This window comes from Mastigoproctus giganteus, chromosome 12 (genome assembly GCF_048544385.1).
Source record: "Mastigoproctus giganteus isolate SK-2022 chromosome 12, ASM4854438v1, whole genome shotgun sequence".
Classification (NCBI taxonomy): Eukaryota; Metazoa; Arthropoda; class Arachnida; order Uropygi; family Thelyphonidae; genus Mastigoproctus; species Mastigoproctus giganteus.
The window spans coordinates 4,062,937-4,080,438 of NC_143586.1; the positions used below are offsets into that span (position 1 = coordinate 4,062,937).

General features: G+C 36.5%; 1 protein-coding gene across 1 annotated transcript in view; it reads left to right on the forward strand.

Annotated features, from left to right (window-relative positions):
• LOC150076641 (VPS35 endosomal protein-sorting factor-like) overlaps positions 1–17,502 on the forward strand; it is a 370,416-nt gene that overhangs the window by 26,597 nt on the left and 326,317 nt on the right. The window contains exon 4 of the mRNA XM_090386682.1: positions 1,409–1,547. Coding sequence (XP_090242808.1) covers positions 1,409–1,547 — 139 coding nt within the window. The remainder of the gene's footprint in view (positions 1–1,408; positions 1,548–17,502) is intronic.

The following is a 17,502-nucleotide window of genomic DNA, read 5'->3' on the forward strand; positions in this document are numbered from 1 at the left end:
ATTAGAGGAAAATCTTAATCAGTTATGCAGAGTTATTAAGGATTTGGACCAAAGATGAATATGGCTAAAACAAAAGTAATGATGAACAAGTATGCCACAGAAAGGGATATAATTATTAAAGGAGCAGTAATTGAAAAGGTGAAGTCATATACTTATCTGGGACAAGTCATTAGCTATAATAATGATAAATGACTAAAAGTCAAAAGAAGAATAAATATTCGATGGATAGCATTCAATAAATATAGTTGCATGCTAAGGAGCAATATCCCAATTTGTCTGAAACGTAAAATATTGAACCAATGTATACTCCCCACCATGACTTATGGAAGTGAAACTTGGGCGCTCACCAAAAGAATGGAAGAGAAGCTGAGAACTACACAGCGAAGAATGGAACGAATTATATTGGGAATCAGACTGTTAGATAAGAAGAGAAACACGTGGATTAGTCAGCAAACTCAAGTAAAGAACATTCTTATCAAAACTAAAGAACTAAAACAGTCTTGGGCAGGATGCATAGCTCAAAGACATGATGACAGATGGATTAAGAAAATAACAGAATGGTACCCAAGACGAGCTACGATGACAACAATGGAGATGGACAGATAAAATTCATGAGTTTGTGGGTAGTAAATGGATGACCATTGCACAAAACAGAAGGAACTGCGGAAAGTTGCTGGAGAGGCCTTCATTGGACTGTAATGAATTGAAAATAACTGATGATGATGATGAACCTCAAAACAAATTATATACTGGGCAGGATTGAATTAAAAACTTTAGAGGAAGAAAAATATTTGCGTGTTATGATATAAGTAAATATAAAGTTCTCTGTACAATTCCAACAGGCAGTAAAGAGGCTCGATATTGTCCTGGCAATAATTTATTAATAAGGGAGTTACAATTCCACTGTATAAGAAGGTAATTATGAAGGCTTTTTTGCAGTATTGTGGGTAACATGTCTAGTTAGATTGGCCAAAGTGAAACATCCAAATATGTGGCCTGTACATCTTAGTAACATGGTATCTTGGAGCGGTGGATTCTGATTTGTGTTTATGAGGTAAGGAGAAAGAATAAAATGAACAAAGAGGAATTTTAAATAGTATTAATGGCATTTTCAATATTAACTGTTAGATTGTAGACTACATTGTAGAAAGTTTCCCTTTAGCCAGCCTGACCTCTGTCTTAGTACCCTGGCTTCCATGTGCTGTATGTGTCCACTACCAACAGAAAAGTAAGAACATTTGATCTTATGTATAACTAATATATAAATGAGACAGAACCCAATCTGTAAAAAAAATATATTATAAAAAAGAAACCTCTAATTTATTATTTCTTTTATTTTGAGATATAAAATTACACTACCATAATTACAGGTTCGATCAGATTTGTTAAAGAATGTCTTCATTTTCAGAAAGAAACATCAACAAAGAAGAGTCGTATTGATGAAGGATTTGAACCTTGGTCGATGAAACGATCAGCAATTCTTAGTAAATACACAACATCTCAGAAGCTCTCTATAACTACAAGCTTTCTCTCTGGGGGAGAAAAGGGTAATTTTCTTAGCATAGTATGATATATTGTATTTTATATAGTTCTTTCATGTGAGCTGTAGTTTTTAATGCAGTTGCCTTCCTGATAGTATTAGCATTAGTAGAGGCATATGATGCAAGAAAGCAAGCTTATGCAGCATCGGCCAAAAAAAAAAAAAAAAAAAACCCACTCCCATTTCACCCCTCCATTCATTACAAATACCTCTCCAACTCAGCCTTAAATTTATTTAGTCCATCAACTTCCACAAGAAAAGATGGAAGTCTGTTCCACCAACCAACCACCCACTGGCTAAAGGCAAATTACCGCACGTCTATCCTACATCTGTCTTTCCTCAATTTGAATTTATGCCCTCTCAGGTGATTATTCTGAGCAAGAGGAAGAATCCCATCAGCATTGAGCATGTTCAAACCATTCAAGGCTTTATACACCTCTATCAGATCACCTCGCTGGTGCCTAGTCTCCAGACACTGTAATTTGCAAAACCTAAGCCTTTTTTCATAAGAGCACCCCTTTGTTCCAGTCACTAATCTTGTTGCCCTTCTCTATACTCGTTCCAAAAGCTCTACATCCTTCTTAAAATGAGGCCTCCAGACCTGTATACAGTACTCAAGGTGTGGCCTGACCATTGCCTTATACAAGGGGATAATCACCTCCTTATCCCTGCTAGAAAAATTTCTGTATGTCATTGATAAGACACAATGAGCTATTCTTGCACTGCTCAGAAAACTTCATATCTACCTGCACAATTACTCCCAGGTCCTTTTCACTTTCTATCACTGTCAGTGTAGTACCACATAGTTGATACATTACTCTGGGATTACTGCTTCCCATATGTAGTACTTTACATATGTCAATTAAACTTCATTTGCCACCACTCAGAAAATCTGCTCAACTTTTCTAGATCCTGTTGCAGTAGCGTACCATCATTAGTGTCCTTAACAACCCTGCCAATCTTTGTACCATCTGCAAATGTGGACATTAAGCTTGATATACCATCATCAGTATCATTTATAAATACAGAAAACACCAATGGACACAACACTGAGGGACTCCACTAAAAACATTAGTCCACAATGAGCTGTGTCCACTGATTACCACTCCCTGTCTTCTCCCACTCAACCATCCCTTTATCCATAGCAGCAATTTGCCTCCATAGCCACACTGCTTCAATTTATGCAGCAGTCTTCCATGTGCAACAGTATCAAAAGCCTTTCTAAGATCCAGATATATGATATCAAAGTTATTCCCTGCCTCCAGTTCCTTTGTGACCACATCATAGTATCCAATCAGATTGGTCAGACAAGACTTTCCCTTAACAAAATCATGCTAGGTTTTGTTAAGGGAAAGGACTAAACAATGAGCTATAACTGAAGTCTTTTCTAGATGATCCTGCAGTGCTGCTTTAACCAGTGTCTCCATTAATTTTCCTGGAACAGAAGTTAAACTAATACGTCTATAATTACTTGTATCATCCTTTGATCCTTTGTGAATTGTGGTCACATTTGCACATCTCCCATGAGTCCAAGGAAACTCTCATAATTATGGCTAAGGGTTTGCTTACTTCCTTTGCTGCTGCCTTTAATATAACTGGATAGATCCCATCCACCCCGGGTGCCTTTTTTATATTTATCTTCAACAATTTCTCCTCCACTTTCCTCTCAGTTATTACAAAATCATCTAGCTCACTCCCAGAATTTAATTCACCTTTGGCATTCCCCTCCCTGAATAACTCCTCATGTGTGAATGTAGATGCTAAATACTCATTTAGTTTGTTAGCCACATGAGCAGGAGTTCAACTGTTGATCGTTCATCAACAGTTGAACCATCAATATCCAGTGTACCAACCTGATTCATCCCTTTCCTTCTAGAGTTTACATAGATAAAGAACTCTTTGCTGTTTTTCTTTGCATCCTTTGCCAAAGATTTCTCATAATCTGCCTTTGCCTGGCTTTAATGTATCCCATGCATTTTTCTTCTCTGCCATATGTCTCATTAGTTCATCTGACGTTCATCTTACGTCCATTTAGGCCTAAACCTTGAACAATATTTCTTAGTTGGTACGTAAAGCCTAGTATCTTCCAAGATAAATTCTTTGAATGCCTCCCATTTTAAATTTGCTGTTGGTAACATCATCAGTTGGTCCCACCTTATAGAATTTAAGTACTGTCTCAGGCCACTGTAGTCACCTTTACGAACGCAAAAACCCTTCCCTTTACCCCTGATGGTAGTTACCTCTTTGAGTAAATCACACTTCAGTACACTGAGATCACTGCCACCTAGTGGTTCATTTATCTGCAGATTCTTAATGCATGAAGAATCATTACTGATAATTAGATCAAGAGTCCAATCATCCAATAAATGCACAAAAGCCTTGCTAGTGTGTGAGTGACCAACCCCCAAATTCCATTCAATATCCGGGAAATTAAAATCCCCCCCTTATAAGACTTTCTGATTTACTTGCCCACTCTATTTTCCTGTACAGTTTCTTATTATACTCATCAGAGTAATTAGGCCTATAACACACACCTCTCAATTTTGATCTCTCAATGCTTATATCTCACCAAACTGACTCGACACTGTGCTGTCCAGCAATGTCGACTGGCTGCACTTCCTTGGATTTTGTTTCTTAACTAATAGCATAACCCCTGCTCCCTTCCTATCCTGTCTATTCTTCCTGTATACATTGTACTCCCCAAATTCCAGTTCTGCATTCCTTATATCTGTGTGACACCACGTCTCTGATATCTCAACGATATCTGCCTTTGATATTTTGAGCAACAGCTCAAATTCATCAAACATAGCTCAAATTATTGTAAAATAAATTTTACTTACAAAATGTCAAATGTAGAGTTTGTTAAATATCATGATGTGTCTGCATACATCAAGATTAATGTAACTAGTTAGGTCAAACGTCTACAAATATTTCATAGTTTTTGAGAATTTATGAACACATCCTGAAAACTTTTTTTTTTTCTCTTCAGTTATTTAAATTTAAAATAATTCTTTTTATCCTCTAATATAACTCCAGGATGACAAGAGCAGTTTATAATTTTGTTGTGACTATTTTTGGAAGCACAGTTATTAATGAGCTGCGCATTTTTGGGGAAGCATACATGCTCAATCTCATGGTTTGCATATTTGATAATGCTGATCCTAGGGTAATGTTCATATACATACCCTAGGATCAGCCAGCCAATACTATGTTTAAATTAAATTCAGTTTTATGTTTAGAAATATTTTGTTTCAACTGTCAGTTGCTTTTCTATGACTAGGCAAATTGAACGGATTTATAAAAAGCTTTCTTTGCAATATAGTTATGCTATTAGTATGATCCTTTACATACTGTTACATTCCTAATCAATTTTTTGTATTTTATTTATTATTTTTTTTTGTTTAATCAATTTTTCTAGGCCTATATTTACTACCAGTAGTAAATAAAGACACAGAAAGAAAATTCTCTTTCCTTTTTTTTTTCTTTTCTTTTCTTTAAGATTACTAACTTTAGTCGTAGTGATGCCTAAAACATGAGAGGTAAAGTCAGCCCGAGGATGAAAATGAACAAGGTGAAATGAAGAGATGAAATTGACTATATTCATTTCCATTTCTTGAGATCTATAAACTTATTATGTACAGAACAACATCAGATTCACATGGACAATTAAATTCAAAGATACTAGAAGGAAAAAAAAAAGAAAAACAAAAATGCTGTATACTGAAACAATAATATCCTTGCCTTCCACTGAGATGCATTCAGAATCATTTTTAAAAATTCAAATCTTCAGTGGTGGAAAGTAACCCTCTCAAGCCACTCTGATAGCTCTAAAGGTATCATTTCCAAGTAGAATGTGCTGAATATTACAGGAATATTAGACTTTTCATCAGTGAAATTTGCTAACTAAAATTTGTGGGAAAAAGTACCATACGTATACTTAAGTATCATTAGTTACAAATGATACAAGAAAATAAGCTTGTAAAGCATCAGTCAAAAAAAAAAAAAAGAAATAAACAAAAAAAAAAAATAAAACTCTTCCCACATCACCTGCCATCCCCTCTAATAGTTTGTCTAGTTCTTCCTTGAATTTATTCAAACTATCCACCACCACAACAACATCCCATAACCATCCTTCCTCAATTTGAATTTATGCCCCCTTATTAGTTCAAGCAAGAGGAAGAATACTAGCAGCATTGAGCCTGCACAGTCCATTCAAAGCCTTAAACACCTCAGTCAATCACTTTGCAGGTGCCTAGTCTCCAGATGCAATTTGCAGAACTGAAGCTTTTCTTGGTAAGGCTACCCTTTTGTTTCCCCCCGATCTTGTTGCCCTTTTCTTCTCCTATTCCAGCAGATATGCATCCTTCCTAAAATGAGTTGTTGTTTTCTGTATTTATAAATAATATTGATGATGGTATATCAGGCTTAATGTCCAAGTTTGCAGACGATACAAAGGTTGGAAGGTTGTTAAGGACACTACTGACGCTATGCTGCTGCAACAGGATCTGGAAAGCTTGAGCAGATGGGCTGAGAGGTGGTATATAAAGTTTAACATTGACAGATTTAAAGTACTACATATGGGAAACAGCAACCCCAGAGCAACGTATCAACGTTTCATTCTCTACCACTGTCACTACACTGACAGTGGTAGAGAATGAAAAGGACCTGAGGGTAATTGTGCAGGCAGATATGAAGTTCTCTGAGCAGTGCAGACAGGCTGCAAGTGTAGCTCATGGTGTCTTATCAATGATATACAGGAATTTTTCTAGCAGGGATAGGGAGGTAATTATTCCCTTGTATAAGGCAATGGTCAGGCCGCACCTTGAGTACTTTATACGGGTCTGAAGGTCTCATTTCAAGAAGGATGTAGAGCTGCTGGAACGAGTACAGAGAAGGGCAACAAGGTTGGTGAATGGAACGAAGGGTTGCTCTTACGAAGAAAGGCTTAAGTTTTGCAAATTACAGTGTCTGGAGACTAGGCACCGGCGAGGTGATCTGATAGAGGTGTACAAAGCCTTGAATGGTTTGAGCATGCTCAATGCTGATGGGATACTGCTTCTTGCTCAGAATAATCATCTGAGAGGGCATAAATTCAAATTGAGGAAAAACAGATGTAGGATAGATGTGTGGAAATTTGCCTTTAGCCAGCGGGTAGTTGGTTGGTGGAACAGACTTCCATCCCTTGTTGTGGAAGTTGATAGCCTAAATAAATTTAAGGCTCAGCTGGACAGGTATTTCGAACGAATGGAGGGGTGAAGTGGAAAGTTTTTTTTTTTTTTTTTTTTTTTGGCTGATGCTGCATAAGCTTGCTTTCTTGCATCATATGCCTATGCTAATGCTAATGAGACCTCCAGACCTGTATGTAGTACTCAACATGCAGCCCTTATGCAGTGGGATAATCACTTCCTTATCCCTGCTAGCAAAGTTCCTACATCATTGACAAAACCTGTGAGCTGTCCTGTCTGCGCTCCTCAGAGAACTTCATATCTGACTACATAATTATCCCTCAAGTTAGTGGAAAATTTCACTTTCTGCTACCCTGAGTTAGTACCAGTACATTAATCTGGGGTACTACTACCCATATACAATACCTTCAACTGCCGTTTCTCAGTCCATCTGCCTAATTTTTCTAGACCTTGTTTCAGTAACATACCTTGATTACTTGATTACATGGATAAAAATCTGTAAAGATCATATTTATCAAAATTATAAAATGAAGAAATTAACATAGCAACTAAAATAAAGAGGAGACGAACTATCCCATCAGCTACCTGGAAAAAAAGATTGGGTTGTGGAGGGAGGTTGAGAGAGAGAGACTAATGGGAACGGTATGGAAGTTCTTTTTATTGTTTTAATGCTCTTATTAAACCTTGCTACAATTTGTTACAAACACAATAACCTGACAAGTACTCAAATTTTTTTTTTTTTTTTTTTTTTTTTCTTTAAAAAGTTTGTTTTCGATTTTTTAAATTATATTTGTAATATACAGTGGACCCCCACTTTACGATATTAATTCATTCCAGAGACGCCATCGTATCTTGAAAATATCGTAATGTGAATCCAATAACACACTGTTTTTTGATAATTCGTTCCAAGTCCTCGAAAGTTAAAATGTTCACTATGTAACTAAGCTATTTATCTCTGTAAAAGGCGATTTTTATAATAGAAATTGTATTAGTTTTATATAGAATACTGAATACCATATTTTCCAGTGTATACCATGCACCTTTTATCTAAAAATAACTCGCCCTAAAATTGTGGTGCTTCTTATACACACTGGAATAAAGAGTAGAGCATGATACAAATTAAGAAAAAAGATAAAAAATTGCTGATAGTGCCATACATTTTTACTTATTCCCTTCACCCCCCCCCAAATGTTTTTTAAAATGATAATTAATAATTATAGACATTAAAAAAACAAAAATCATCATTTTCATTTAACTTACATTGGAAAAGCTGTGTGAATGGTGATGGAGTTGGAAGAGAATCTTTTACTATCAAGATATCAGGACAACCTTCAGGATCTGGTGTTCTTTCCGATCGCTGCCTCTTGCTACTTATGGTATAAAAACTGTCCAAAGTGGTGTGCTTTTGGCACTTTCACTGAAGGTTCTTGAAATAACTTAACACCTGATCTTCAAATTTGCTGGTCATCAATTCAGTGGTTTCAATATCTAGGTTTTTTCTTACTGTCCTCTTCACAATATCCCATGCAGCAAACATGTCCTTAATTCCTAGAGCTCCTCTGTTGTCAACTCCCTTCCTTGGTCCCCAGTTAGCTCCTCCACATCTGCTGCATCAATCTCTAGAGCCAAGGACTCACCAAGAATGATAATTTCCTGCTCCAGAACACCTTCAGAACCATGGATGACTGAAGGCCATAAGTTCTTCCAGGCTGCATTGAGGCACGAAGTTGAAACTTCATTCCAAGAACTGACAGTTATTTGTACACAGTCTAAGATGTTAAACCTGATCTTTCAGAATTCCTTTAAGGTGATGGCTCTGTCTCCTGAAGTCTCTTCGAAGCACTTTGCAAGCATCTTCTTTGTGTAAATTTTTTTAAAGTTGGCAATCACTTGCTGATCCATCGACTGAAGCAGAGGGGTGGTATTGGGCGGGAGAAATTTGACAGTAATGAAGTTAAATTTCTCCTCCAGAGATCAGGCAAGTTGGGGATCATGACCTGGAGCATTATCCAAAATTAACAGTGCCTTTAAAGGAAGTTTGTTTTTTTCTAAGTAACCTTTGACTGAAGGACAAAACACTTAAAATACCTATTCATTGAAGGAGGTGTCTTATCACCCAGGCCTTCTTGTTACACTGCCAGAAGACACCCAACCTGCTTTTGATGACCTTTTGCTGTTTAAACAACTCTGGGAGTTTCTGAGTTGTAAATCAACATTGGCTTAAGTTTAAAATCACCACAGGCATTGGACTCGCAATAGCAGAGTAAGCCTATCCTTCATAGGCTTATGACCAGGCAATGAGGCCTCTTCTTTTGTGATGTATGTCGCCTAGGCATTCTTTTCCAAAAGAGGCCCGTTACATCTGTATTAAAGACTTGTTGAGGAAGGTAACCCTCCTTCTCAACAAGCTCTTGAAACTCCACCTTTAAGTTTTCAGCTGCTTTCTGATCAGCACTGCATGCCTTATGACACTTTTAATATTGGACCTTTTTCTAAAATGTCCAATGTCAAACCAACTTTTGCTGTCTTTAAAGTCCCGATATTGCATATCACTAGCTGAAGGTGTTTTAATCTTTAAGTCCTCAAAAATCTGCTTTGCACATTTGCAAATGTATTGTCTAGGAACTATATCACCCTTCATTTGTTTTTCTTTTATCCACAGCAACAAAAGTTTTCCATTTCTACAATCAGTTCTCTGCCTTTTTGGAATGTGTTAGATTCATCACTTACTTTAATAACTTTTTTAAGGTTTTCTTTTTGTTTCACTATGGTAGAAATGGTTGACAGCGAAAAATCTGTATTCATGCACCAATGAACTAATTTTTGCACCATCATTATGTTTTTTCACTATTTCTTGTTTAATTTTAATTGAAATTTTCTTCTTACTGCACTCTTTAGGGACCATATTACATAATGTTGTACATTCAAGAATTCAATACAGTAAATTTATGGAAAGTAAGCACAAAAAAAAATCACTTGAACTAAAGGATACCAAAACAAAATATGTGCCCAACACGTGTACAAATGTTGCTATTGGCTGAGACGAAGGAGTTGCTATTGGCTGAGTCAGAGACAATCGTAAGACATTGTAGAGCGATATAAGTAGGTGCCAGTGATCACTGGTTAGTAGAATCAGCCGCCCAAATCATCAAAATGCACTTTCACCGTTTATTGCCATGTTTTGTTATAAGAATGAATTTTGAATGCATTTGGGATATTTTTCTAAAGCACATTTCTGGAGGTCATGACCATAAAACAATAAAAACAATTTGGACTTTCCAGTTTATTGGGCTTTTCTGTTATCACAATCTGTTATAAACGGTTAGTAAACTCGATCTTATTGCATTTGTGATAATACCGATAACTGGAATTCTGTAGGTTTTTACCTTATTATGGTGAAATGTGTTTCCCCTTCATTGAAATCATATAAAAACACAAAAATAAATTTTCAGAATCTTCTCTTCATTCCTATTTTTTAAGCTTTGTTTAATAGAATTAAAACTCAATTCGCAAACGTGATGACAATGTTCCATACTTACTACATATCGTATAGTGAAAGGTATTTTATTATGGGGAGTCCATCGTAGATTGTACAGTGAATCCATTTCATTACTTATTGTATGTAATTTTTTAATTTTTAATGCAAATTTTAAATATTTACAAAATGCTGTTTTTTACACATATTTCTTAAAAAATATTTATTCTGCTGAAAATGAAAAAAGATTTTCAATTATTTATAAAATATAAATATTAAACTCATAAATTCTTCCACTTTTCTTAGTCAAAGGATTGTTAAGAGTGTAAAATTCAAACTTTCATTTGCACCTATATTAATTTACTTTTTCAAATAAATAAAGGAATAAGCAAATAAATTATAGTAATAGTGATTAAGGCAAGAAACTGTTTTACATCAGTAATAATAACTTGGAGTTAGAGTTGGGTGCCAGAGTACACGTGAACAGAAAGTTTTTACGGCTCCAGCTAATACAGAAGTTTTTGCTTTTTTATTGACTTAAATTGGCATATTAATATATTTTTTTAGAGTTGCTTTATATTCCTAGTAACAGTACTTTGGTTTAATTTGAATTTAGATAGAGATTTTGTAGGTTATTACTTAGTATTGGTATGGGTATCAAATCCATGTGTTGGACAAGTTTTACAGCTCCCGCGAATGCAAAATTTTTAATTATATTTAGCCGCTTTATTGACTTAATTGTTAGATTAAATTATTTTTTATAAGTAGCTTATAGACCTAGTCAAGCTCAATGGTTTATTTTGAATTTAAATAGCGCGATTTGGAAAGTAAATAATGCCTCGTGTCTGTAGATTAACTGTTCATAACTTGCTGCCATTGTTATACAATAGATAGTATGAATCAGAGCTGTAATACTCAATATGTTCTACGTTGGTAATAATATTAGTAAATTGATAAGAGGAGTTTACCTCAATATAGTACGTGGAACACTTCCGTATGATACCCTCCAGAAATTAAAACGGAAAAAACGAAAAAATCGACAACTTACCGGTACATTAAAGTAAAATATAAATAATTAAAGTGAAATATAAATAATTAAATAATCAATTTAACACAATTCAAAATCAATTCAAAACAATTAAAATTCAAATTAACGCAATTAAAAGAATCTAACGAAAATATTCAAAACGATTTTCCTTCCTGAAGCTGACAATGCTTTTCGACCGACTGTCGTGATCACAGGAATGAAAATTATCGAATCAGGCTAAACCTGCAACTTAAATAGTGATTATGTGTCTTCGCGCATGCGCGTGAAGGTCCACGCATCGGAGATCAAATATGGCCGCCGAACATTAACAGAATTCTCGTGTAATTTAATTTCAACGGTTTCTGCAATTAATAGTCGCGTAAAAATCGTTTTGAATATTTTCGTTAGATTCTTTTAATTGCGTTAATTTGAATTTTAATTGTTTTGAATTGATTTTGAATTGTGTTAAATTGATTATTTAATTATTTATATTTCACTTTAATTATTTATATTTTACTTTAATGTACCGGTAAGTTGTCGATTTTTTCGTTTTTTTCCGTTTTAATTTCTGGAGGGTATCATACGGAAGTGTTCCACGTACTATATTGAGGTAAACTCCTCTTATCAATTTACTAATTGTTATACAATATAATGTGTGCACCAAACTAGATAGCGTAAGGTTTAACAGAAAACTAGATAGTGAGTATAGTAGTATCAATTAATCAGTAAAATTTATTAATCTTATTAAATTTCATTGTCAATTCAATTGTACTTTTTTAACTAAATAAGTATAGCAACCCAGTTTTAACAAACTTAACATCATAAACTAATACAGTCGATTCCGGTTAATTGGGACACATCGGGACTAGTGCATTTTGGCCTGATTAAGCAGCTGCCCCAATTATCCGAAGTTTTACGTAAATAGTTAAAAATACAATGTACCCCACCCCTTTTACAATTGGTTCAGTGTACAATCAAATCACGTTACGATGGAATCACCATAGTAAAGTACCGTTAACTATACGATGTGTAGTAAGCGCCGGTCATTGTGATCACGTTTGTGAATTGAATTTTAATTCTATTAAACAGCGATTCTAATTAGCGAAAATAGGAGGAATATTATCCACAGGCTATAAAAGCAAAGATATATTAAGCACAAATTTACCCTTTATTACCTTACCAATTAAAAAATTAAATGATACCGTAAAATCGGAAGAATATACGCGATAATCGGAATAATTAATATGTACTGTAATATGTACATACCTAACTAACTAATTGACATTTCTGTTCACTGACATTTGTGGGTGGGGGTTAAAATTTCAAACAGTAACAAGATAAGCAATCAATAACAAGGGACACGGCACACACAAATTGCAAGTAACACGATACGCGCAAGTCAGAACGGAGTAACGAGTTACAAAGCTTTAAAAAGGAATGAAGAGAAGATCTGAAAATTAATTTTTTTATATGATTGAAGATTCCATGGAAGTGTAAACACATTTCACCATAATAACCCACAGAATTCCAGCTGTCGGTATTATCGCAAATTCACTAAGATTGAGTTTACTATCCGTTTATGATAGATTGCACTAACAGAAAAGCCCAATAAACAGGTGAACGCTAATTGTTTTTATTGTTTTATGGTTGTGACCTCCAGACAATCGTAGCGTGATCTCCAGTGCTGTGGTCTCCTGCCCCGATTAAACGGCATTTTGTCCCAATTAAGCGAAGTAAACCCTGGCTATTTTCTCGATTGGGTTCTGTTTTTTAAGATTTGCCCCAAATAAATGGCTGCCCCGATTAACCGGTGGCCCAAATAACCGGAATCCACTGTACATATAAGCTGACAGGGAATAAGAAAGTCATATAACGTAACTCGGAGATAATATTCAATACCGAAATACATATATATATAGTGTTATAACTACATTTGGATATACGTTTAGGGTTATATTTTGTATTGGAATTTTATTGAACGTGAATAGAAATCATGACTCAGAGCAGCAAAGCAAAAGGCTCAAACTAATGGAAGTGCTGTGGCTCAGGGGAGAACTGAAAGGGATGTTGTCCTCTGAATCACAGTCTATTGAAATGCATTGCTTGTTTGATGTTTGTGGAGCAATCAGGAATGGAACATGATATTGCCAAGGGTAATGTCTTTGTGTGTGCATGATGTAAGGAGTATGAGGAAATCAGGTGCCAAATCAGCATTGTTATGGGCTTATATGAGACCTTGAAGGACAGGATGGATGCCCTCTAAGGATTTAAATTGAGCGGCCCATCAAGCTCTCAGCTGCCCATATCAATGCCAGAGATTGCACTTGAATATCACGCAACACAGTGGCAACCCCAAGGCAGAATGCGCTGGTCCCAAAGGAACTAGTTGTTGTAGGTGACTCTATTGTCAGGGAAACGGGGAACATGTTGTGCAAAAAGAATAGATCGAATAGGACCAGAGTATGTCTGCCAGGGGCAAAGGTTGATGACGTTGTAGAGCAGATATAATCTTTTAAGGACACAAAGGGTGAGTAATATTGTTGTACACGTTGGCACTAATGATACTAAGAGTAGGAGACCGGCAGAATTACTTAACAAGTAACAGTCAATGCTGAAAGAAAGCCGTGAGTTTGAATTGAATTTGAAAGTGTCTGCAATTCTGCCCAGACACGATAGGAGGGAGTATATGATGGGCCCTGGAGAGATTGTGCAAGGCTCAAGGGGTAGAGTTTTTCTCAGCCTGGTCTGTGCTTGTTAACAGAAGAGACTGCTTCTACAGGGATGGGACACACTTAAATAGAAAGGGTGCAAGAATATTTGCTGATGCTAGGAGGCAGAGTTAGGTGGGGCGGAAAACTGATAGCTTGGGGAGATACATGGACTAATAATTAACTGTAGCCACTAGCAAAGGTGAAAGTGATTCTTGCACTGCTTCTATTGAAATGCAATTGAGCAGTAGCCTGGCAATGGGGATTTCCAGGACTGCTGGGAGTCATAGTGGAACAAGTAAATACATGGGATGTGTTAGTGTAACTAAGAGTAGAAACAGGTGCATGTATTCTTGCACGTACAGCAATGCTAGGAGTATAGTTAATAAATTCGACAAGTTTGAAGTGCTATTCAAGACATCAAAGGTAGATATTTTTGGGATTTCAGAGACGTGGTGTTGCACAGACATAAGCAGTGTAGAATAGGAATTTGCGGAGTACAATGTGTACAGAAAGGATAGATGGGATAGAGAGGGAGGAGGGGTTATGCTGTTAGTTAAAAAAACACAAAATCTAAGGAAGTGCATCCAATTGATATTGGTGGACAATGCAATGTTGAGTCTGTTTGGTGTGACATAAGCACTGGGAAAGGAAAAATGAGAGTAGGTGTGTGTTATAGACTTAGTGAATCTGATGAGTATAATGAGCAATTGTGCAGAGAAATAGAGTGGGCCAGTAAATCAGTGTGTCTTATAATGGGGGATTTTAATTAACCAGAGATTGACTGAAATTTGTGGGTTGATCACTCGCACACTAGCAAGACTTTTGTGGATTTATTGAATGATTGTTTTCTAAAGCAGCATGTTTGGGACGCACCTAGAGGGAGTAATACTCTTGATCTGATTTGATTATCAGTAGTGATTCTTCATGCATTAAGAATCTGCAGATAAAGGATCCACTAGGTGGCAGTGAACACAGTGTGCTGAAATGGGATTTACTCAAAGAGATAACTACCATCAAGGGTAAAGGGAAGGGTTTTTGCTTTCTTAAAGGTGACTACGGTAGTCTGAGACAGTATTTAAATTCTATACGGTGGGATCAACTGAAGATGTTACCAATAGCAAATTCAAAATGGGAAGCATTCAAAGAATTAATCTTTGAATGCTTCCCATTTTGGTATGAAAAGCTACTAGGCTTTTCATACCAACTAAGAAATATTGTTCAAGATTTAGGCCTAAATGGATGTCAGATGAACTAATTAGACATGTGACAGAGAAGAAAAATGCATGAGATTCATATAAAATAACAGGTGACACAGAAGCCTATGATAGATATAAGCTGGTCTGTAACCAAGTCACAAAGGAGGTTAGGCAGGCGAAGGCAGATTACGAGAAATCTTTGGCAAAGGATGCAAAGAAAAACAGCAAAACGTTCTTTACTTATGTAAACTCTAGAACGAAGGGGATGAATCAGATTGGTCCACTTGATATCGATGGTTCAACTCTCGATGATCCTGCTCAGGTAGCTAATAAACTAAATGATATTTTGCATCTACATTCATACATGAAGAGTTAGCATTAGTAGAGGCATACTATGCAAGAAAGAAAGCTTTTGCAACATCAGCCAAAAAAAAACCCCTCCGATTTCATCCCTCCATTCGTTCCAAATGCCTGTCCAGCTCAGCCTTAAATTTATTTAGTATATTAGCTTCCACAACAAAAGATGGAAGCGTGCTCCACAAATCAACTACCTGCTGGCTAAAGGCAAATTTCTGCACATCTATTCTACCACTATCTTTCCTCAATTTGAAGAAAGAATCCCATCAGTATCAGCAACAAGATGAAGAATCCCATCAGCATTCAGCTTGCTCAACCCTTATACACCTCAATCAGATTGCCTCGCAGGTGCCTACTCTCCAGACTTAAGCCTTTTTTGGTAAGAGCACCCTTTGTTCTCCTCACCAATCTTGTTGCCCTTCTTTGTAGTCGCTCTAGCAACTCTACATCTTTCCTAAAATGAGGCCTCCAGACGTGTGTCCTGACCATTGCCTTGTGTAACGAGATTATCATCTCCCTGTCCCTGCTAGCAAAATTCCTATATATCATTGACAAGACTCCATGACCTGCCCTGGCAGCATGTCTGCACTGTTCAGCAAACTTCATATTTGGCTTCACAAATACCCCTGGGTCTTTTTCACTTTCCACTTCCCTGAGTGTAGTACCACCCAGTTGGTACATTTCTCTCCGGTTATTGCTACCCATATGTAGTACTTTCCATTTGTCAGTGTTAAACTCCAGTTCCCACTTCTCAGCTAATTTTCCCATCTTATCTAGATCCAGCTGGAGTAGCATACTGTCATTACTGGCTTTAACAACCCTGCCAACCTTTGTATCATCTGCAAACTTTGACATTAAACCTGATATACCTTCATCAAAATCATTGATAAATATGCAAAACAACAATGGTCCAACACCAGTGCTGAAGTGGGATTTACTCAAAGAGGTAACTACCGTCAGGGGTAAAGGAAAGGGTTTTTGCTTCCGTAAAGGGGAGTACAGTGGTCTCAGACAGTTTTTAAATTCTGTACAGTGGGATCGACTGACGATGTTACAAACAGTAAATTCTAAGTGGGAAGCATTCAAGGAATTAATCGTGGAAGCTACTAAACTTTTCATACCGATGAAGAAATATTGTTCAAGGTTTAGGCCTAAATGGTTATCAAATGAACTAATGAGACTCGTGACAGAGAAGAAAAATGCATGGGATGCATATAAATTATCAGGCGACGCAGAAGCCTGTAGCAGATATAAGCTAGTCTGTAATCAGGTCACAAAGGAGGTTCGGCAGGCAAAGGCGGATTACGAGAAATCTTTGGCAAAAGATGCTAAGAAAAACAGCAAGGATTTCTTTACTTATATAAACTCTAAAAGGAAGGGGCTGAATATGATTGGTCCACTTGACATCGATGGTTCGACTGTTGATGATCCTGCTCAGATAGCAAACAAACTGAATGAGTATTTTGCATCTACATTCACATGTGAGGAATCATTACAGTTTGAAAATGGAAGAAGGTTATCAAATTGTAGCAGTGTGCTTAATGATTTTGTAATAACTGAGAGCAAAGTGGAGGAGAAATTGTTGAAGTTAAACATAAGAAAGGCACCTGGGGCGGATGGGATCTATCCAGTTATATTAAAGGAGGCGGCAAAGCAACTAAGCAAACCCTTAGCCATAATTATGAGAGCATCCTTGGATTCAGGGGAGGTTCCCACGGACTGGAGATGTGCAAATGTATCCCCAATTCACAAAGGAGGTTCGAAGGGTGACACGAATAATTACAGACCAGTTAGTTTAACTTCTGTTCCGGGTAAAATAATGGAGTCACTGGTTAAAGATGCATTGCAGGATCATCTAGACAAGACTGCAGCAATAATTCAGACACAGCATGGGTTTGTTAAGGGAAAGTCTTGTCTGACAAATTTGATTGGTTATTATGATGTGGTTACAAAGGAACTAGATGCAAAAAATAATTTTGATATCATATACTTGGATTTCAGGAAAGCTTT